This window comes from Henckelia pumila, chromosome 3 (assembly GCF_033568475.1).
Source record: "Henckelia pumila isolate YLH828 chromosome 3, ASM3356847v2, whole genome shotgun sequence".
In the NCBI taxonomy this organism is placed as follows: Eukaryota; Viridiplantae; Streptophyta; class Magnoliopsida; order Lamiales; family Gesneriaceae; genus Henckelia; species Henckelia pumila.
In genome coordinates, this window is record NC_133122.1 from 39424349 (window position 1) to 39445229 (window position 20881).

Genomic DNA, 20881 nt, shown 5'->3' on the forward strand with positions numbered 1-20881 from the left:
ATGGTTGTCATGAAGGGACTGGAGCAAAATGGACTATATGTGTTGTAAGGAAATTCCGCAAGCCATAGTAGCTATGTCCACAACAGATGCTAGATGCTGAGTATGTTGCTCTGTCCCTATTTCTATTAATGGAAACTCCTTAACCAACTCTTAGGAGTATGCCAACACAACTTCAATATAATGACAATTAATTTATATATAGAATTCTCACGCAAATTCTTTTAATTACTCAATGTACAAACATTTTTTCAAATGGACTATTACAAGTAGGGATGACAACGAGTCAGATCTAAATCCGAACCCATATACAATTGACTCAACTAATTTAAATAAGTAAGGTAATATTTTTTAAGTCAAGGTTTTTTTTAGCATCATAATTAGGGTAAATTAAATTAATAGAAATGGTATACATTTTAATAAAGCAATATTAAAGAGTTTGCTACTTCATCAATTTAAATAAATCTAGCACTGAATTATATTAAATATCATAAATACATAAATTGCACAATTGATAACACATATTAACACAATAACTTCCTATTAAACAAATATATATTTTGATCGATATTTTGGTTTCGTTTGGACATGTACTTTAAAAATGTTTTCAATGTTTTATAAATGAAAAAAACTTAAAGTATATGTTTGGATAAAAGTTATTCAAGTATAGTTTTTAAAGAACAATTAAAAGATGTTTTTAGATGTTTTTAGCATGGAACCATGGAAGGTAAAGATGAACAACATGAATTTTGAAATGTTAAAATGTTTTTATAGAATAGTTGTCCAAACACAAATTATTCTAAAAACAAATTTAAATTTTTATTATAAAAATATTTTATAAGTACATGTCCAAACATAACCTTCTTTTTTAAAATAAAAATACATTCAAAATATGATCATATCATTCATTCCCTAAAGTAATTAGAATATTCACAATTTTCTTAAATTTATTTATAACTAGTAAATATATGCACACGATGCGCGCACATAAGTTCAAATTTTATCTAAATTATAGTTTTATATTTGTACATAACAAACTTTTATATGAAATATAATAAGATTCAAGTAATTTATATTTAATGTTATGTTTTTTGATTATATTTAAAAATAATTATGATAGTTATCGAGTAAGATTATTTTGAAGATAAAAATTGGTATGACATTATAACCTACAAAAAATAGTTATTATATATATCTCAGATTTAATAATATAGAAGAGATAGAAGAGATTTAATAATATAGAAGAGATAAACTTAATCATAAAGTTTTTGTATCATATTCATACTAATCTTATTTCTTTATTATTACCTTAATCACTTAAATTAAATATATTATAATAATAATTATTATTATTAAGAAAAAAAAAGGAAAAAGAATCTGCGTCAAATATAGATAAACAAAGGAGAGCGCTATTTCAAAATTTTCAAACAAAACCAAACCCCTCCTTTTCAGTTTTCCTTATTCCCCCAACACTTCTCAAAGCCCTAATTTTAACATTTTCTTCTATTGTTGGGTTTCTAGATTTCATCTCACCAATTCTTTCTTTCGTGTTTTAATATTTGATTTCATAACCCTAATTTTATGAATTATAATCAATGGTGAGAACTCTGAAAAAGGAACCGATTAGCAACGGCGGTCGATTAACTCGAAGCAGTGCGCAGAACATCAATGGTGAAGGGCGTACGTCAAATAACGGCGGCCCCGAAGATACTACCGTTGAACGCCGGGTGCTTCGGTCGAAATACCTCAGATTTAAGAATCGAATTAGTGGTAATTTTAGCTCCTTCGGAATTATTTACTTTTGTTTCATAGCCCTTTCTTTTAAGATCAAATCCCTGTCTAAGCCTCCTCGATTATTATACGTAATATTGGGTTTCTAAAGGTTTTCGTTACTGTCTTTATCTAATTAACATTGTGTTTCTATGAAGAGATTAATTCTCTCTGTTTTTGTCGGGTGGGTAGTTATCATTGTTATGCAGATTTTGGCCTTAATTATCTTTTTTATATGTGAACTGTGAATATGTTGAGAAGTGAGGACCAAGCAACATTATGGTAATTTTTCTTTTGATTTTTTGTTAAGCTCGATCTTTTTTGAACTTGGAGCAGCGATTATTTTGACAAATGAATCTCGAACTTCGTTTAGTTCTGTTGAAAATGAGTTATCTTTGTGTAACCCATGTCAAAGCTTATGATCTAACCAAGCTTTAGTTTATCTAATGAGAAATTATGTTGTCTGATTTGTAAATTTTAATTTGGCAAATTGAGATTAATAATGATCCATCTGGATCTTCATGTTGGGCAGTGGTTTTGTCTCCATGCAATATGGGTGGTGCGCAGTTTATTTTGTTAAAGTAAGGTGTTTCTGGTGGTGGTTTTTCCTATTGCAAAGCTTTTATCTTTGTCTTGGATGGATGCAGTAAGAACTAAATTACTAAATTCTCATGTAAATTGAGTGTGTGCAGATAAAATATCTGTTTCTTTAGTTACTTTAATCGATGGTGGTATTTTCTTATGCAGATGAACGAGATGATATGTCAAAGGTTGATGCAGATAAGTTCAGATCGATGATTGATGAAGTTGATAGCTTGCATCAGTTAGGTACAGTGGATAAAGTTGTTTTCTAGTTGCAATTTTTTTGCACATTATAATTTGTTTCGTTGCACTTTTGACAGTTTTTGGAATCTGCGACAAAATGATAATTAGAATTTAGATCAGCTCTTAGATTGATTTCCGTCCTGAATTATTTACCTATAGTACTTTTCCAGACAATAATTCATTTGAAATTTGTAGTACACATGCTTTGTATCATCGAACTAATTATGAACATAAGTTGGTTGCTTTTTATTCTGCATTTAACTAAGTTTTTCTTTCTTTTTTTACTACTAATTTGGCTAATATTTAGCTTTTCTATATTTCCTTCCAGTAACAAAACCCAGGGAACAAGTGGCAGATGCAGAAGCCCTGTTTGACATCACAAACACATTGGTGTCCTCAGTCAAAGCATATAGAAATGAAGGCATGACTGCTTCTGACTTTGTTAGTTGTCTGCTTAGGGATTTTGGGCAACAAGGTGTAGCAAGCTGTAGTCAAGACGATGGTAGAAATCTGATTAAGTGGAAAGAAATTGGACACATGGTCTCGCATGTTTTCCGAAGTGCCCCTGGTTGCTGTACGATGTAATTATCATTAGTACCCATTCCTGATTGTTCTTCTTCTCACCATTTTTTTAATCTGCATAATATTGAGTTACCTTATCCTTATCTTTAACCTCCGACAGGGTTGGGCCCATGAATACTGAAATGAAACAGCGTAAAACTGTGGTTCATAGAAAGCGTACAAAGCCAACGGAAGACATTCGTCCCGAAGAGGTATTTTTTGCAGTTGGGCTCTATAGGAACAACCCCTGTGTGCCATTTCATGGATGTGAGGGATAGTAATGGAATTGTGAACCAAAGCATTTGAATTTTATCAATTATTTTCTGGTCACTTCTTCGGACCTCCAGATGACTATGGTTACCTACGTGTTATAAACTGCCGCCATAAATCTCCTCTCTGGGTAGATACTGAGGCTATTATCATATCCTTTTAACTGAAATTTTCTTTCTGCAGCTTGATGATTCTGTTAGGAAGGAGAAGACCGACACGGATAAGAATATGGCTATAATGTTTGATATTCTGAGAAGAAATCGGAACTGCAAGCTTGAAAATTTGATACTAAACAGAAATTCTTTTGCACAGACTGTAGAAAATTTGTTCGCTCTATCTTTCCTAATTAAAGATGGACGGGCGGAGATAACTGTGGATGAAGACAGATGTCATTTAGTTTGTAAGTTCTTTATTGCCCGATGATGATCAATCCTCTTTTTGGTATCAGTTTTCCTTATCTCATTTTTTGAAATCTGATTAGAGTCATTATTCCTTTCAGCCCCAAGGAATGCTCCTAGTGCCAATGCAGTTCTTTCTGGGGAGGCCTCTTACTACCATTTTATATTCAGATTTGACTTCAAGGACTGGAAGGTACTTGAGTAATACTTGAAGTTTTACCCTGCCATTTTTTTTTTCACACCCCTTTATATATTGAGAAGAATCACCAATGTCTCTATAGACATCCAATTGTTACCACCTTGATCATGGTAATATGACATAATTGAATGGAAGATGGAACAACAGCCCCTTTTCCACTGCAAAATGCAAAGATGCAATATATCATTTGCCGACTAGTTTTCTGATAATGTCGTCTTGCAGTTAATGTTGGCTTCTGTTGGGGTTGGAGATGAACTAATGCCACATAGGTGTAATGTAAATCAACCGAGTAGTACTCAACCAAATTCAGTAGATGAAGAAGCCGAAGCTGCACCACCCACAACGCCTATAAGAAAACTGTCCCGGAATCGAGGTTTAGTTATGCAGGAGCAAATCGTCGTCCAAGACTCCCCCGAAAGTGGTGATACTGCTGCCGTTAGAGCTGCTGCCATACGGAAGGGAAAGAGAAAACTCACGTGAAACGGTCTGCAATATTGTAAATGGAGATCGGATTATGATGTCTGCATAAAATTGCCATTTTTATTGTATGAGATGCTTATTTTGCTCTAGCTTAGCTTCAGAGTTTGTATTATGCCAATATCTCCTTGGTTGAAAACGTACGTGTTAGCACATTTTTAATGAAATATAATTGTAGGGGTATGATCGTTTACTTTTCTATATATATATACGTGGTTGTCAGTTTAATTCTGTGATTATTTTTTTCACAATTGATTTTTTGATCCTTTCAACACCGTAAAATTTGATAAAATGCAAGTAATTTTTATAAAAGAAATAAAATCGACTAATGAAAAATAATATTTCGACTAAAATTAATGTTTACATATGCTTTAAATATAGGTTAATGAAATTTTATGGTTAGAAAATTAATAAAATGAAAATAAACCTGTGTCGACTTTCTAGATAAAATGAAATAAGCTTGTGTCTAGAAAGAAATTATATTCCAACTGAAATGAAATTCTCAGTCCCAAACGATACAAAATGGCAACAAGTGACTCCCAGAGTGAGCAACTTATTTTATCACCAAAATTTTCAGGTTAAGGTCACTTGAAAATTGATAACACAAAGGTGGGAAGAATCATCTTTTATTGGCTTTTGGAATATCAAGATCCCGAAATACCGGGCTATCGACTCCGACTCCCATTGCATTAAGACCGTTGTCGACATAAACAACAGTACCGGTGATCGCAGATGCCAACGGAGACGCCAAAAAAGCAGCAGCATTCCCAACTTCATCTGTTCCATTTATCAACAACAGATTCAGCATAATAATAACAGATACAAATACCAAATACACACTTTCCACTTTCCGCGTTCCTTCCTATTAAAACTTTCTGTTCACGATCGTATATTCAGAAATGGACAAAGTAAGATAGTCTTTCTGGTGAAATTTTTAATGAACATGTAAAGTAAAAGTTCCATAGTCGAATTTGCAACGAGTAGATTATTTCTTGTTCAGTCATGAAAGTTCATCTCTACTCTCTCAGACTCCATATAACACACGATACCACCTCAGTTTTTTTTTCACCATCTAAATTATGAGCTGGAAAGGTCATTATTTCATTGCTGCTGCCTGCTGCAACCTGGACCTAGGGTGCAAGGTAGCTTATGAGCAGCTCGACTTTTATGAAATTTGGATCGAGCTCGAGCTTTACTATTTCAAGTTACATCACTTGAGTTTGAGAGCCATTCTTTTATTATATTTCATTTCATAGTATTTTATTTTATAATTAAATTTTTAAAAGTTAAACAGGGTACTTTTATAAACAAATAGTGTACTCGAGCTCAAATATCTATCCAAGCGAGATAAAAATCTTGCCAGACATTTTCCTTCAAGATTAAAATATTTTTTTGAGTCAAGGGCTCGACTCGGCTTGAGTGCACCCCTATAGGTGGATCCAAATTTAAAATATTATGGAGAGTGAAGTTTGTAGTTTAAGAGAAATTACTATCACCCATAAAAGATGAAGAAGATGTACCAGCAGTCAGCTCTTTCTGCAAGGGTGCATTCTCGAGTGAGTAGTCAATCATCATGTCAATAAAACCGATAGCCTTCGCAGCACGACTTCTTAATGGGCCTGAAAGTTCACAAATAGGATTTACTTAGATTGATGTGAAATCCTCCTGAGGTTGGATTCAATACATCTTGTAATACTAGTGCTTCACAAAATCCCATCTATCTCGGGGAAAATTGAAAAAGGCTTACTTCAAATTTAGAATACCTGCAGATATGGTGTTGACTCTGATGTTATGTTTTCTTCCAGCTTCAAAAGCCAGCACCTTTACCAAACCAACACATTTCATCCGAAATTATTCCAACATTTGAACATAAGAAATAAAACAAACCATGAATCCTGGAGGACTCACCCTTGTGTCACTTTCCAGAGCAGCCTTTGCTGAACTCATGCCACCACCATATCTGCATCAAATGGAGAAGTAAATCCCGATGTGTAGAAATGTGAGACATGTTTTGTTTGAAATATTAAAGAAGTAACTAGATTGTACCCTGGTATTATCCTCTCAGAAGCTATGTATGTCAGAGAAAGTGTAGCACCACCTATGCAACAAGAGAAACAAATTAGAAAATAGAGCTGGATGGTGACAGATTAAACTAATTTTCATCGAAACACTTGAAACGAAACAGTAAAATATAACACAGACCTGGATTCATAATAGGCATAAAATTTTGGACAAGAGAAACAAAGGAATAACTTGATGCAGAGATGGCCGCAAGATAACCATTCCTTGATGTCTCTAGAACAGGTTTACTAACCTACATGCAGGGTCCAAATAGTTACGAGAAACGATTAAATGACAAAATGAGAAATCCGAATAAATTAAAGACATACCTCTGGACCATTGGCAAGTGAATGCACAAGTATATCGATTGTTCCAAAATCTTGTTTCACTGATTCAGCAACTTCCTGTGTGATATTGATACATGAGCGAAACTATCTATGATTCCACATGAATCAGAGGTAAAAGGAAAGACACAATTGATTTACACAATTCAAGATCCTTGCGAATTCAAGACACTAAAGCAATTTTTATGAGAAAGATGGGAGTTAAGCAACTGGACCGATGTTCAAAATGACATTAAAAAGTAGCATGATATAAAAAAGAAATTAACCGGTAACTTGCAGTTAAGAAAAAAAAGGTGACCTTACTCAAGTTTGTGTGAAAGAACAACAAGAACTGACTTTTGGTGCAATAGGGAAAAAAAGGTTAAGAGAAGGAAACAAAGGAAGTCTATAACAAAATACCTTCACTGTCCAATTTGAAGATCCTGCATACCGTTTATTTGTTCTGACCTGCATAATCAAGGAACACCTAATTTAAAGTAAAGAAAGTCTTTATAATGGGAATATTGCCAAAACCAAAAAACTTCTCATTACATCTTCAGGAACATCCTCGGGACAGTCATAAACTGCATCCAATGGGTAAACTTTTGTGATTTCCATCAAAGAACCATCTGGCAACCTATAGCATCAAATTCCAAACCATTGATCCACACAATAATAAAGTGATAAATATTATAAAACTATAAATGATGGATATAAGAAAATTCATGCATACCCGCGGGATTCATCAAATTTGCCACGGCGTAGGCTGGTCTCAAAGATATTTAGAGCCTGAAAGATGATGTTATCATCAGGAATATAGAACATGTATGCCAAAAAAGTTCAATTAACACTCGACTATGAAAACGTAAAGCTCATATACATACAGGCACCCATGTACCAACAAGAATTTCAGCACCTGCAGCTGCAAGAGATTTTGCAATAGCCCATCCATAGCCATTATCATCAGCTACACCAGCAATAATGCCCTTTTCCCTGAATAAAGTCTAATCTATTATATGTATGCTTCCCTGTGTATGGCAATACTTCATCCGTTTCATTTCTATTTGGTTTTAAGATTTTTAAAAAATTTATAATAAGTGACATACTATGATTGCCGAAGATCAATAAGCACTCTGTATACAAAAATAATTCAGGTTCTCTCTCATTCTGATTAGATGACATTGGCTTCAAATCAAGTAAACTTAGAAAACTAAGCCTTTGTATTAGCATAGTTGATGATTCTCATATATACATTATAAACAGAAAAACAAGTCCAAAACCCAGGAAGACCCAACCTCTCAGATCAATGGGCAATCCGGGCAATGGCTGTTTATCACTTGCTCCGGGCACGGCCTTTACAACTTGGCTTGCAGACTTTGACAAATTGTGGCCAAGGACTTGGGAAAATGACTTTGTCGCAGATATGTGAAACACACTTCTAAGCTTTGTCCAAGACTCGCCCTTTTTTCCATTACAAAAACAAGCGATGCTTGACCTGGAAATTCCATGAGAGGCATAAACAAAGCAAGATTTTTGTGTCACAATTTGTGTGCTCGGCCTTGGAGTTGCTGTCGCAGTCGCAGACATTTCCTTCTAAGTTCCGAGGATTCTGCTGATGGTACACTCTATTACACTCAACGAACGGAGAACAGGGAAGCAATCAACAAATACAGAGACACAATTTGGACAAACAATCTCAAACCCAATGGCCAATGACCATAAGACATGATGGAACATCAAAGTAAACGCGTCTCAAAATCAATCACACTCACACCTATCACAAAATTTTCCACCCTTAACTGTAGAAGCTGGTGAAAACAGAGTTATGATCATTTAGATCAAACACGGAAAAAATTTGCAGCCCACTAAAGATCTTGGCTTTTTAATCCCAAAAGAACAGCATTAATCCAAGAAATGAGGCTACATCATAACATTCGAACAATGGATCAAATCTACAGACACACTAGTGCGATCGGGAACCCACCTTTGTCGAAATGACAACTGCAAGAAACCTTATTATCTCTGCCTTTTCTTCCTTAATTTCGACGAAGTGCATGAATTATGCAGAAGATCACTCGTAACAATGGGTTTTAAGAGATGTTGGGTTCGATAAAAACTACGTTGTTGTTTGGTTTAGACTTTAGAGCGTAGCCAGCCAGCCTTAAAAATGCCGTTAGGAGCTTCGAGCAAAGCTAAACTATAGGTTTGCCTAATTTTTTATTTTTATTTTTTTCATTTTCTTAAATGTTTAGAAAATATTTTGGGCCTCAAGGATTGGGTTAGTCTTAAGAAAGAGGCCCAAGCAACATGTTTCGGGTCCAGTCCAACTACATTAAGTTTCCAAATTGCCAAATAGCCCAATTTTCATCATTATTATCCACTGCCCCTTCTCTCTCCTTGCTACGGCGGGAGAAAACCCTAAGAACAGATTGAGAATTTCTTTTGCCTGCGACCTATTAATTTTGGTTCTTCAAAATTTCTATCTTCCGGAGATTTCTCTGGGAGTTCCGGAGCCATGGATACTCGCAAGAGAGGCAGAGGAGAATCTGGTCTGAATGGAAGTGAAGGTTTCAAGAAATCCAAGCCAGGTATTTGTTTAAGCTAATTTAATGGTTTAAAACTTTGTTTATATTGTTATGTATTTGCTTCAATATCAGTGTACTTTCATTAGACAGTGTTTATTCCGTGGTGTTAATGTGAACTAATTTTCTTAACTTTCCAAGATTTTCTTTTGAAATTGAGATAATTTTTCTCTGTGGGATTGATTGTTCCTTGTTGTTCTTTGTCGCTCTTTTACGGATAATTAGATAGATTATTTTGTGAACGCTACTATTCATGCTGGAACTTAAGTTGGTTTTTTGTTTTTAAAGGGATACTTTGCAGAGTAATTTATCAAGATAAGAATATTTATGCAGTTACTATTTAGATTTGCATTAATTGTTACTAGCATGTAGCTAGCTGTCAAACTTTCGCGATGAATAATGTGTTAGGTGTGAAGAATAAACAATGCTCTTGGAATTTAATGTTGCTAGTTTATAGCTATTTATTTAATGTGAGTAAATGGTTAGAATCAAAGAACTCTAACGAGAAAACGTAATGAACGTTTTTTGCAACAGAAATTGACTCCATATCAAGTGGTATAGGAAGCAAATCAAAGCCATGCACCAAGTTTTTCAGGTTCAAATCTTAACTTGCCTAATATAAAAGTTGAAATTCAAATGCTCTACAGTGTTGTGCAAGTTGTAAGAAATGTTTCATCTGTAATAAATGTTTCACCTTTTTCATTTACAAATAAATTTGTATTTGGTATCTGGAGTTTTTACTTGTAGCTCCACAAAATGAGTTCTAATGTCAGTATGTCACAACTTCCAAGCGTACTGATTTGTTTTTCGTACTGGCAAATATTAACCTACAGTTAGAGTGACTTTTTCTAGCAGATATTAACTTATTGTAATATAACTTTTTGGAAATTAGTCTTTTTGTATAGTAAAGATCTTGTCTCACCATTTGCGGTCTCATTATATTACTCTGATCGAACAACATCGTTTTAAACATGAAATACTTCCAACTATATTTCATTTGAAGTGGAGGGTATCTTTGGTGTCTTGTCAAATGCCTTGTGCTCGTCCAAAATTAACCAAAATATCGCTATATGACAAGCTTGAATAATAATTTAGTGATGGACAGGGAGATAGCAAAAACCCATTCTTGTAACAACTCACTTTAAATTTTTGTTGGGTGAAATGCATACCTTGAAATGTTAGAAGATAATCCTTGAAAGCTTATTCCAAAGTCAGTTGATTGAAGTATTCTCCATAAGCTTTTCATTTTCTGTTTTTCATATCTAGTATAATTTATGATTTTTCCATGGAGTGGAAAGACAGGGTACAACATATTATAGGGTCAAAAGTGAATGAAGATGCATCCTTAGGGTTTTCATTTGAAATGCTCTATTTAAAGTAAGAAAACAGTCGCAAGGAAGGATCTAAAACTTGTTCCTAAATGTAACAAAATTGGAATGGGCCTTAGTCAATTTTGTTCAACTGAGTGGTGGTTTCAGAGTTTTTTTTTTTTTTTTGCCATTTAAACTCCATTTTAAATTAATTTGGGCAGCCAGGGTCTGGTTGGCATTGTGCATTTTAAACTGGAATCTAAGTGGATCCCCTTCTTACCATTTTGTTTTGTTTTTTGTTCATGCTGTCTGAGCATTTATTTATTGTAAATATTATATGCTTCTGGCTGACATTTGAACAATTTCCTATGACCTGGGATGGTTTTCTCAGGCTTTCTTAGTGTTTGTTGGTTTGGTGGTTGTGGTGGGGGGTAGGGTCGGGGTGTGGGCCTGTGGGGTGGGGGGCATCAAGCACTTGAATCTTGAGTTCTAATTTTTTTTTTTTTTGTTCTGGAAGGTCCAATTCCGAATCTCTGATTTGAGCAAACTCTGTTGTGCAGCACTGCAGGTTGTCCATTTGGTGAGAACTGCCACTTTCTTCACTATGTTCCTGGTGGCTACAAGGCTGTAGCCCAGATGATGAACCTGGCTCCTCCTCCACCCACCAGAGCCATAACTGGAGCACCACCTGCTCAAAATGGGGCTGCTGCTTCTGGCCTTAAAACCAAAATATGCAACAGATACAACACTGCTGAAGGTTGCAGATTTGGGGACAGTTGCAACTTTGCTCATGGAGAGTGGGAGCTTGGCAGACCCATCAATGCATCTCAAGAGGATGGTCCTCGTGTAGTTGGAGCTATTTCAGGTGGTTACAGTGGTCGAACAGAGCAACCAGTGCCGGGACCTACGGCAGGTTTTGGTGTTTCTGCCACTGCCAAAATCAGTGTCGCTGCATCCCTTGTTGGTGCAATAATTGGAAAGGGTGGAATGAACTCCAAACAGATTTGCAGGCAAACAGGGGCAAAGTTATCCATCCGAGAGCATGATACAGATCCAAATCTTAGAAACATCGAGCTTGGGGGTACATTTGAACAAATGCAGGGAGCTAGTGCAATGGTAAGAGAGCTCATTGTTACCATAGGCTCTTCAAATGGCTCAGTAAAAACTGTTGGAGGGCCTGGAGCTGGTCCTCCCACAGCTGGAAGCAACTTCAAAACTAAGCTCTGCGAAAACTTCACCAAAGGTTCGTGCACATTCGGGATAGGTGCCACTTTGCACATGGAACGGTTGAGCTACGTAAAACTGGCCTGTGAGCGATGTTCACCTGTTTCTAACCAAACTTTGTTGCCTGCTTTACTTCTCCATTCTTGTTTATCGCGAGCGCTAGGTGTTCACTTTTGAGTTCGTTATGTGATGACTGATGAACATTTGTAATTTAGTGTGTTGAAACAACAGACAGTAATGTAGTGTTGGTTGCAGTTTTCTCTGTCTTGGCTTCTCTTTTTTCATCCGTTGAATTTGTTCTTACGACATGCTTTTGTGAATGCTCCTGTCCATTTTAAATGAACCATGGTTCAAATTTGTTGGGAAATATGGAAGGATTCTTTTTTCGTAAGGCATAGTTTGGTGCATAGGATAAGACAAGTATATGATATATAATATAAGGATAAATTAAGAATAAGTAAAATGGTAGGATACTATGTTGAATGTTTGGTATGATTTTAATAAGTGTGATTAAATTTATATATTTGATTTTAATGACAAAATTAATCTTATCATAATGTGGAGTAGAATTAGGCGTGTTTAGAGTTTAGATGTTTTTATATGTGGAGGGTAATCATGTTTTTTTGTAGTATTTTTTTAGTTGTATTAAATTTATCACTTTATCAAGGGCCATTGACTATGAATGAAGAATTTTATTGTTTCCCTTCAATTTCGACGCCTATGATTCTTTGAAAAAAAATTAAAACCATATGTTTCCATTTTAGAAAACAAATTAAATATTCCGTTGTAAAAATATTGCTTACTATGAATGAAGAATTTTATTGTTTCCCTTCAATTTCGACGCCTATGATTCTTTGAAAAAAAAATTAAAACCATATGTTTCCATTTTAGAAAACAAATTAAATATTCCGTTGTAAAAAATATTGCTTAATCAAGTTTAAGAGCACTAAAACTTAAAGAGAAATTAAGCATCGTTCAAGCGAGTTTTTTTAAAACACTGGTTCAAATTCCATTTTTTCGTATTTGAAAGTTTACCAAGGGCCGGAAAACTTTCAAAATCCCGAGCTTAATGAAATTTAATCCATTTTCGTCTCGAAAAGGTCCTGACATGAATTTTCGGGATTTTTCCCATTTCGATTATTATCAGGAGAGAAATAAAAAAATAAAACATTTTTCGGACAGAATTTTCTACTTTTCTGAAATAATATTATAATAATTTTTTTATTAATAATGATTTATAGATTTAGTTGGCTAGGCACCGTTTGGTTTGATGTATGGTATAAGTAATATATAGATAAGTAGTATAATGCAATAAAAATAAATAAGAAATGATAGTTAATTTATTGGATTTGATTGATAGATTATGGTTTATTTGATTTGATTGATTAAATTTTAAATAAAAAAATTAAATGACTATTTTGTCCTTTTAATAATAAATAAAATAAAATTTATATTATTTATAAAGGGTAATATAGTAATTTGAATTCAATGATTTGATTGATGTGAGATAAATAATTAATGATTTGATTGATATAAAATAAATAGTTAATATATATATAAATAATATGATGAGAAGAACGTGAGATGGAATGAGATGACTTATACATATATTAATAATACGGTGAAAAGAACAGTGCCTAAATGTTTGGGTTTTACCTCATATAACAATTAATTTTGAAGTTAATTCACATAGTTATTTATGGCAGGGTGATTAAATAATAAAAACACGAAATGAAATTTAATTTTTTTGTATTTTTTTTTATAAAAAATAATTAATTTCATATTTATAATTATTTAATTAAGAACACATATGTAGAATAAGTAGCCATCTTTCAACAAAATTTATTTAGAGATTTGTGTCTCAAAGATTTTATTAATAATTATTTGATTTTTTTTCTTCTCTAAAAAGAATATTAAAAAATTATTTAAAATTTTTAATATTATATGTTTTAAGTTAAAGATTTATTTGTTTTTATAAATATAAGCTTTTGATAAGTATTTATTAAAAAAAATAAAAACATTTTTTTTAAACAAAACTTTAAACATGTAGAAAATTATTGGATATCTTCTCTTATTATCTCGAATATTTGAAATTTTGAATATTCGAGTCTCGAAATGTGTCGTATACAAAATTAGAAGAGAAAAATCTTCCATTTTTTTTTCGAGATAGCCTAAATCTACCATTCTCCCGGGTTCATAGTTATTTTATTTTATTTTTTTGGGGGAATAATTCATATTTAAGAGGGTGTTTGGCTAAACTTATTAAAAAGAGCTTATAAGCTGTTTTACGAGGTTATAAGCTGTTTTACGAGCTTATAAGCTGCTATAATTTATTTTAAAAATAAGTTGTTAAAGTGTTTGAGTAAACTTATTTTAAGCAACTTAAAGATGTTGATATGTTTGGTATTATAAGATTTTTTTATTGTCAAAATTAAAGGGTATAATTCTATGAAAATAATGTTTCGAATTATACATATACGAAAATAATTTTAGAATAAATTTATATTAAAAAATAAAATTGTTTTAATATTTTACTTTTAGAAAAATTTATGTGATTTGTAATTTTTTTTAAAATAATATTTAATATTTAATGAGTGAAGAATAAGATGGAGATTTATTAAAATATTTAATGATATTTTAAAAAGATAAAATATTAAAATAAGATTTTTTTTAAAAAAATATCTGCTCTTGCTTTTTTAAAAATAGCTTATAAATTATCAAACAACGTATTTTGATTTTGACGATGCTGTTTTAAATTTTTTTTACCAAACACACTTTGAGGACTTAAAATCTAACTTGTGAAAAATATTGACTGTGAAAAAAAAGATTTGACTAATGATGGAATAAATATTTATACATAAAATTCAAGACATCGTCTTTCTTTCAGGTTTCAACAATCACCATTTATGCCATCTCCATCGGCGGCCAGCGCCATGGATCTAACCCCGATCGACAAATCCGCCAGCATACTTGTCACCGGCCACCGCGGTCTGGTGGGATCCGCCGTGGTTCGCAAGCTCCGTTCCTTGGGCTACGCCAATCTCCTCCTTAGAACCCACTCGGAGCTCGACCTCACATCCCAATCCGCGGTGGACGCCTTCTTCGACGCTCACAAACCCAACTACGTCATCTTGGCCGCCGCAAAAGTCGGCGGGATCCACGCGAACAACACCTTCCCCGCAGACTTCATCACCATCAACATCCAAATCCAGACCAACGTCATCACCTCCGCCTTCAAACACAATACTGCTAAGCTCCTCTTCCTCGGATCCTCCTGCATCTACCCCAAATTCGCCCCGCAGCCCATACCGGAATCTGCCCTATTGACCGCTCCGTTAGAGCCCACCAACGAATGGTACGCCATCGCAAAGATCGCGGGCATCAAAATGTGCCAGGCATTTCGCATTCAGCACTCCTTCAATGCCATCTCCGCGATGCCGACAAACTTATATGGGCCCAACGACAACTTCCACCCCGAAAACTCGCATGTATTGCCGGCTCTGCTTCGCAGGTTCCACGAAGCAAAAACGAACATTGTGGATGAAGTAGTGGTTTGGGGGAGCGGCACACCGTTGCGGGAGTTCTTGCACGTGGATGATTTGGCTGATGCGCTAGTCTTTATGTTGGAAAATTATAGTGGATTGGAGCACGTGAATGTGGGGAGTGGAAAGGAAGTTAGCATAAAGGAACTAGCAGAATTGATCAAGGAAGTTGTGGGATATCAAGGAAAGATTGTTTGGGATTCAAGTAAACCAGATGGCACCCCGAGGAAGCTTATGGATAGCTCCAAGCTCGCAACTTTGGGGTGGGAACCGAAGATTTCGCTTAAAGAAGGACTCGAAGACACATACAGATGGTACTTGGAGAATGTTGTTGCGCAGCAATAGAGAGACTGTTGATTTTTGGCAATTTCGTATCATCTCTTTTCTTGTATGAGCTGCCGTTATTCTACTCGTTGATGATTTATAGACTTGGGGGTGAGAGCTTCTACTTTCGATTGATTCGTGAAATGTTTGTCACACTATATCGTTAAAGAACAACTATTCCATGTTACGAAATTGGAAAATGTTATGTTGTATAACAGTATAAGTATCAATGTATCATGAAGACTGATGGTGTTGGCCATTTTTTTATTTGACCACTGATATTGTTAGTTCGATTTTAATTTACGATGTGATGATACACTGGATTTTTAAGGATCATATATTCTCTTGAACTTTATTATGTTTCTGGGATGAAGTTTTCTGTGGTTGTTACATTACATGGTCTTTGGTTTGCTTAATGACTTCTTCTGGATCTTAGTCATTCTGATTTGGTCTTTTAACACGTGCTCGTTTCTGAAATTGAATGGCTTTTTCAGAAGGTAGATTGAATGCCTTATTGAATCCTACTGTTGCTGATAGTTTTTATGACTGATTAGTGTCTGAGTAACGAAATGGTTATCATGCTACAAAGAAGGCAAGGGTCTTCTAGTAATCTATTTGAAATCAGCATGTATTAGTTTTCCACTTTAGAGTGCTGCAGAAATGATTATTTCCTTGAACTTGTTAATGTATTTGACTTATTGCCGCCGCATGTAATATGCCCTGGGAAAATAATTTTTGACTTTCATCTGGTGGTCGGTCATGTCTGCAAATTTTAAATGCAGTGATGTTGGCGGAAGTTGAAATAACAGTGACATAAAATTTTCGTATCTGTTAGTTGTGAAACATGGAGGGTTGTGGCTACAATTTGAAAGCTTTGGTTTGATGCATACTGTATGTGGAAAACCTTCGTTGGCTACTCTATGGTTTCCCTTCATTGTTGTATAATATAATGTGGAAAGTTGGACGAAAAATATTGTGATTGATTAATTACTCTTTATGCTAGTATAAAAAGCGTTACCAAAAAATAAAAAGAGGGGTTCTTTCTACCAGCAGAACTTAAATTTGAGAAAAACTACAAATGAAATTCAAAGTTTTTTTTTTTTTTTGAGAAGCTTCTCCTTGAAACTTCTGTCAAGTGTCATGTGTTTCAAGTTTTTGCCTAAAATCCAAAAGGTAAGGACCATTCTCCGTGTTTATCCTGTCTCGGACTTTGATTGGAATGGTCAATCGAGCTCATATTCTTCAGCATACTTTTCAGAGTTGTAGATTGTAGCAGTAGATCGACCATGCCACTGATTGGCGATTGCAACTTTGAATAGCAGAAATAAAGATTATTGATTTAGAGTGAAATTATGTAGTTGAACTTTAGTCGTAACAATCAAGAACCAGATTATTAGCTCACTTCAAACATATATCATAATCTGGTTGTTGAATGTTAGTTATGACTTATTATTCAAGGAACTTTGGTGAATAGACTTGTCATCTACACTGCAAGGAAGGATGTTCAAATGAATCGATCTTCTGCTGGTTTTAATGAAAGTGCTGTTAGTTTTTCTTAACTCTCGTGTGTGTTTGGATGCACATCAACACTATGTTTTATGCATTTGGAAGATTTTACCAATAAATGTAAGTTTGAAATGTTCTCATTTATGTTCTTTTCACCTCTGTTTTGTTTATGGCACCTAGGCTCTCTGTTATTCATCGTGAAGTGAAATCACCACTTATGCACTTGTCTATTGTGTTATGGATAATCCAAATGATAGCAAAAACATTACAAAGTTGGAAAAACAAACCAAACACAAAAATGAATGTAGATTTAGGATGCAGCAAGTATCATCCTAATTAAAACCTAAAAACAGAAATTATTTATCATGGTTTGATATGCAGTGGGGCTACTCGTAAAGCTGGGCTAAATTCATAGCACTGGCCAGATCCTTTGGTCGATGCAACTCAAGCTCTGCTGCAATGGATTTCTTTAAGCCACTGATAAAGATTTCAACTTCTTGCTCGTCTGATAATGGCCCGGCCCTGACTGCCAGTGTTTCAAAGCGACGTATATAATCATCTACGGTCCCATCCTGACTCAATTTGCTCAGTTCTCCTAACTTGTTGTGTTCTAAAGGCCCGAACCGTAACCGGAATCGATATTTGAAGTCCTCCCATGTTAGATTTGGCTGATCCCTTTTCAACTTAGTAAACCAGATTTGATGCTTGCTTTGAAGCTCAAGAGCAGCCATCCAGACCTTGTCTTCCTCCGGTGTCCGTTGAAGTCGAAAGAAGAGCTCGCATCTATCAAGCCAAACACAGTATGAAGGTTTCAACTCAGCACGTCCCGAAGGTTTGATCACCTCTTCAAATCCAGGACGTGGAAAATGCATATTCGGGTACCTTGGCACATGCGAATAGCCATCGTCATGGCGGATTCGCGAACGCTTGTCCCCGTAGTCCCCCGGCCCCGCGTCTGTCCTCATGGTTGAGATGTTCTGGGATAGTTCTTCCAACTTTGTTATGATCTCACTGTGTCTCCTTGCGTTGGCCAATCTGTCCTCTTGGTACATTTTGGAGAATGCCTCAAATTGTTGTTGCAAGGCATGAAGATCTTCCATTATTGCTGCCTTTGCTACCATTTTGTCCCAAAATTGTTTGGTTCATTTTAATCAATAGCATCATACATATTGTATGATTATATATATACAATAACACAGGAGTCCTTGAGAAAAGCATCTTTATTAAGATAAGCTCGTATCTTAACAAGATGTGAGATTTTCCCGATTAAAAAAATAATAGGTTTTGATCAGTTTAGAATAGATTTTACTCTATTTTATGATAAGCACTTTTTTTGTAATGGACAAGATCACAATTCACAGACGATAGTAGATGAGATCCTAGCATATGGGTAATACCCAAATCATCCATCCAACGGTTCGTATTTTTACACATATGCGTAATTAATTATATATTATTGATGTGACAAATCATCAGACATTAGATCTATCATTGGGTATTACCCATATGCTAGGTTGAAATCTACCTGATTGGGATTCCCTTGTCAACGGGATTCGGATTTGATTGAAGGTGATTACTGATTTGCCGAGATTTATGAATAAATAGAAACTAAAAATGAACTTCCCTATGCTAATCCATTGGTACATCAAAGTATCACCAAAATCAAAATTACATGACCATCGTTAAAAAAAATGGGAGATTTTCTTAAATAGTCTCCACTCAATTACCATAATCAAGTTTAGTCTTTAGTTAAGCTAAATTACCAAAATAATCTTTTTATTATATCAAATTACAAACATATCCTTTAAACCTTGTTCACCGTCAATTTCTCCATCTCAAACTCTATATTTTATTTTCTCATCAATTCCGAGCGTAAGGAGGCTTTAAAGCACATTAATCCTATTTCTTCGAGCAATTATGTATTTCATTTTTTTTTGTCCACTTATTTTTTTAAACAAGAATATTATTGATTTTATTTTTATTACTGTGTATGCATAGGTATATGGTTATGGCAAATTCGTTTTGTTTTCAATTTTGTTTATATCAAATAATACTCGCATATGTATATTCAGGGACGGATCCATAAATTAAAAATAGGGTGGGCTTGAACTTAATTTAATAAATTATATATTATTATAAGAAACATAATATATTTTATTTATAATATATTTTGAAACTCATTAGAAAATTTCATGAATTTAGAGTAATATAACAATAAATAAGACTCAAAAGTTTCATTTTTTTTCAACCACAAAAATTTATTTTAATGCAAAAAAAAATAATTTCATTATTCAATTAATATATTTTTTTCTCAAATCATAAAAAATATTACATTTTATTACATTCATATCACACTACTATTATAATTTTAAAACTTAATCTGAAACAAAAAAGATATTTCATTTGTATCTGTATTTAAGACTTGAGAAGTCTAAGTCTTAAGCTGAATTTTATAGAAAAATTTTAAACAATAAACATACAAGATTTAAAATTTGTTACACTATTAATTATTTTTTAAACTATATACATACATATATATACATACATATATATATATATATATATATATATATATATATATATAACCCAAAAAAAAAAAAGAAGGGCCGTATGGATTCGTCCATGTGTATATGGGTTATGGCAAATCCTTTTGTTTTTATTTTATTTCTGTCAAATCGTTAGAATATTGTGACTCAAATTAATTGCTCTAATTTTTATTTTTTTTAATTTCTGACTTGATTATTGTCATTGTTTTTTCACAATTTGTAAGTTTAATTTTTTTTAATTATGAATATTTTGAATTTGAAATAAGTGGACAATATGCAATTCATTGCAGTTGAGGATGTATAATTACGGGGATGTGTGTAAAATTTTGGTACACCGAAATATTAGTTACACTATCGTTATATATATTTTTATACCGTTATTTTCGATATCATATATGGTATATGATTTTCGATATGATATAATATATCACTCTTAATTAAACAGATGAATCACGAAAAAAAAACACGTATAGTCAAAAAACTCAATATATATAGTAAATGAAAAAAGGATAAAAGCAAAAATTTTTTAAAAAGAAATTCGATAACTTTTAATTTTTCCAACTGACGACAAGCATACTTTGCCACATATATAAAGAGCTCGAGAAATTGAAACACGTCCTACTATATATTTTCATTTAGAATTTAGGATTTTTAGAATAGAAAAGGGTATTTTAGGATTTTTTTTTAATTATATATGACATAATATTGCAAAATGTGTAGTAAAGAAGGCTATTTTTGAAATTGTGACTTTGAAATGGACTATAATAATCAATTTCCCTAAAAAAAAATACTCATAAATTTTGTTGATAATGGACAAAAATTATCGATATCAAAACTTCACTTTTTATTATGTCAACTTATAGTGTTCACGATAATCTCCAATTTAAAATAACTCTGCGAAAACACATACACATATATATATATACTAATAAACGAAACGTGTGTTGCACGTGATATACTATAGAT

General features: G+C 33.6%; 4 protein-coding genes and 1 pseudogene across 4 annotated transcripts; 3 read left to right on the plus strand and 2 right to left on the minus strand.

Annotated features, from left to right (window-relative positions):
• The first annotated feature begins 1444 nt into the window (after positions 1 to 1444).
• LOC140892393 (non-structural maintenance of chromosomes element 4 homolog A-like) lies at positions 1445 to 4702 on the plus strand. Its single transcript, XM_073301262.1, has 7 exons — positions 1445 to 1767; positions 2515 to 2595; positions 2921 to 3173; positions 3275 to 3365; positions 3607 to 3823; positions 3923 to 4014; positions 4243 to 4702. The coding sequence occupies exons 1-7, from the start codon at positions 1593 to 1595 to the stop codon at positions 4498 to 4500; spliced, it is 1167 nt and encodes a 388-aa protein (XP_073157363.1). The 5' UTR covers positions 1445 to 1592; the 3' UTR covers positions 4501 to 4702.
• Positions 4703 to 4973: 271 nt separating this feature from the next.
• Positions 4974 to 9047, minus strand: LOC140891725 (enoyl-[acyl-carrier-protein] reductase [NADH], chloroplastic-like). The gene is made up of 13 exons (XM_073300341.1): positions 8866 to 9047; positions 8172 to 8490; positions 7766 to 7885; positions 7615 to 7670; positions 7434 to 7518; positions 7302 to 7349; positions 6888 to 6962; positions 6700 to 6811; positions 6544 to 6595; positions 6406 to 6457; positions 6261 to 6318; positions 6018 to 6116; positions 4974 to 5274 (listed from the first exon to the last, which is right to left on the minus strand). The coding sequence occupies exons 2-13, from the start codon at positions 8466 to 8468 to the stop codon at positions 5117 to 5119; spliced, it is 1212 nt and encodes a 403-aa protein (XP_073156442.1). The 5' UTR covers positions 8469 to 8490; positions 8866 to 9047; the 3' UTR covers positions 4974 to 5116.
• A 221-nt stretch (positions 9048 to 9268) lies between these two features.
• On the plus strand, positions 9269 to 12101 carry LOC140891642 (zinc finger CCCH domain-containing protein 52-like; annotated as a pseudogene).
• Positions 12102 to 14869: 2768 nt separating this feature from the next.
• Positions 14870 to 16162, plus strand: LOC140891713 (putative GDP-L-fucose synthase 2). The gene has a single exon (XM_073300322.1). The coding sequence runs from the start codon at positions 14904 to 14906 to the stop codon at positions 15882 to 15884; it is 981 nt and encodes a 326-aa protein (XP_073156423.1). The 5' UTR covers positions 14870 to 14903; the 3' UTR covers positions 15885 to 16162.
• Positions 16163 to 17527: 1365 nt separating this feature from the next.
• LOC140893379 (uncharacterized) lies at positions 17528 to 18502 on the minus strand. Its single transcript, XM_073302441.1, has 2 exons — positions 18252 to 18502; positions 17528 to 18152 (listed from the first exon to the last, which is right to left on the minus strand). The coding sequence occupies exons 1-2, from the start codon at positions 18488 to 18490 to the stop codon at positions 17756 to 17758; spliced, it is 636 nt and encodes a 211-aa protein (XP_073158542.1). The 5' UTR covers positions 18491 to 18502; the 3' UTR covers positions 17528 to 17755.
• Positions 18503 to 20881: the final 2379 nt, after the last annotated feature.

Bases quoted from the DNA above. Each gene is read 5' to 3' on its own strand.
- LOC140891713 (XM_073300322.1), top strand. From the start codon at position 14,904: ATGCCATCTCCATCGGCGGCCAGCGCCATGGATCTAACCCCGATCGAC.
- LOC140892393 (XM_073301262.1), top strand. From the start codon at position 1,593: ATGGTGAGAACTCTGAAAAAGGAACCGATTAGCAACGGCGGTCGATTA. The intron at 3,366-3,606 runs GTATTTTTTGCA...TTCTTTCTGCAG, and splicing joins AAGACATTCGTCCCGAAGAG to CTTGATGATTCTGTTAGGAA. The intron at 3,824-3,922 runs GTAAGTTCTTTA...TATTCCTTTCAG, and splicing joins AGACAGATGTCATTTAGTTT to CCCCAAGGAATGCTCCTAGT.
- LOC140893379 (XM_073302441.1), bottom strand. From the start codon at position 18,490: ATGGTAGCAAAGGCAGCAATAATGGAAGATCTTCATGCCTTGCAACAA. The intron at 18,153-18,251 runs GTACCCGAATAT...TTGGCTTGATAG, and splicing joins GGCTATTCGCATGTGCCAAG to ATGCGAGCTCTTCTTTCGAC.
- LOC140891725 (XM_073300341.1), bottom strand. From the start codon at position 8,468: ATGTCTGCGACTGCGACAGCAACTCCAAGGCCGAGCACACAAATTGTG. The intron at 7,886-8,171 runs GTCTTCCTGGGT...ATAATAGATTAG, and splicing joins CCATTGATCTGAGAGGTTGG to ACTTTATTCAGGGAAAAGGG. The intron at 5,275-6,017 runs GTACATCTTCTT...TAAATGGAACAG, and splicing joins GCAGAAAGAGCTGACTGCTG to ATGAAGTTGGGAATGCTGCT.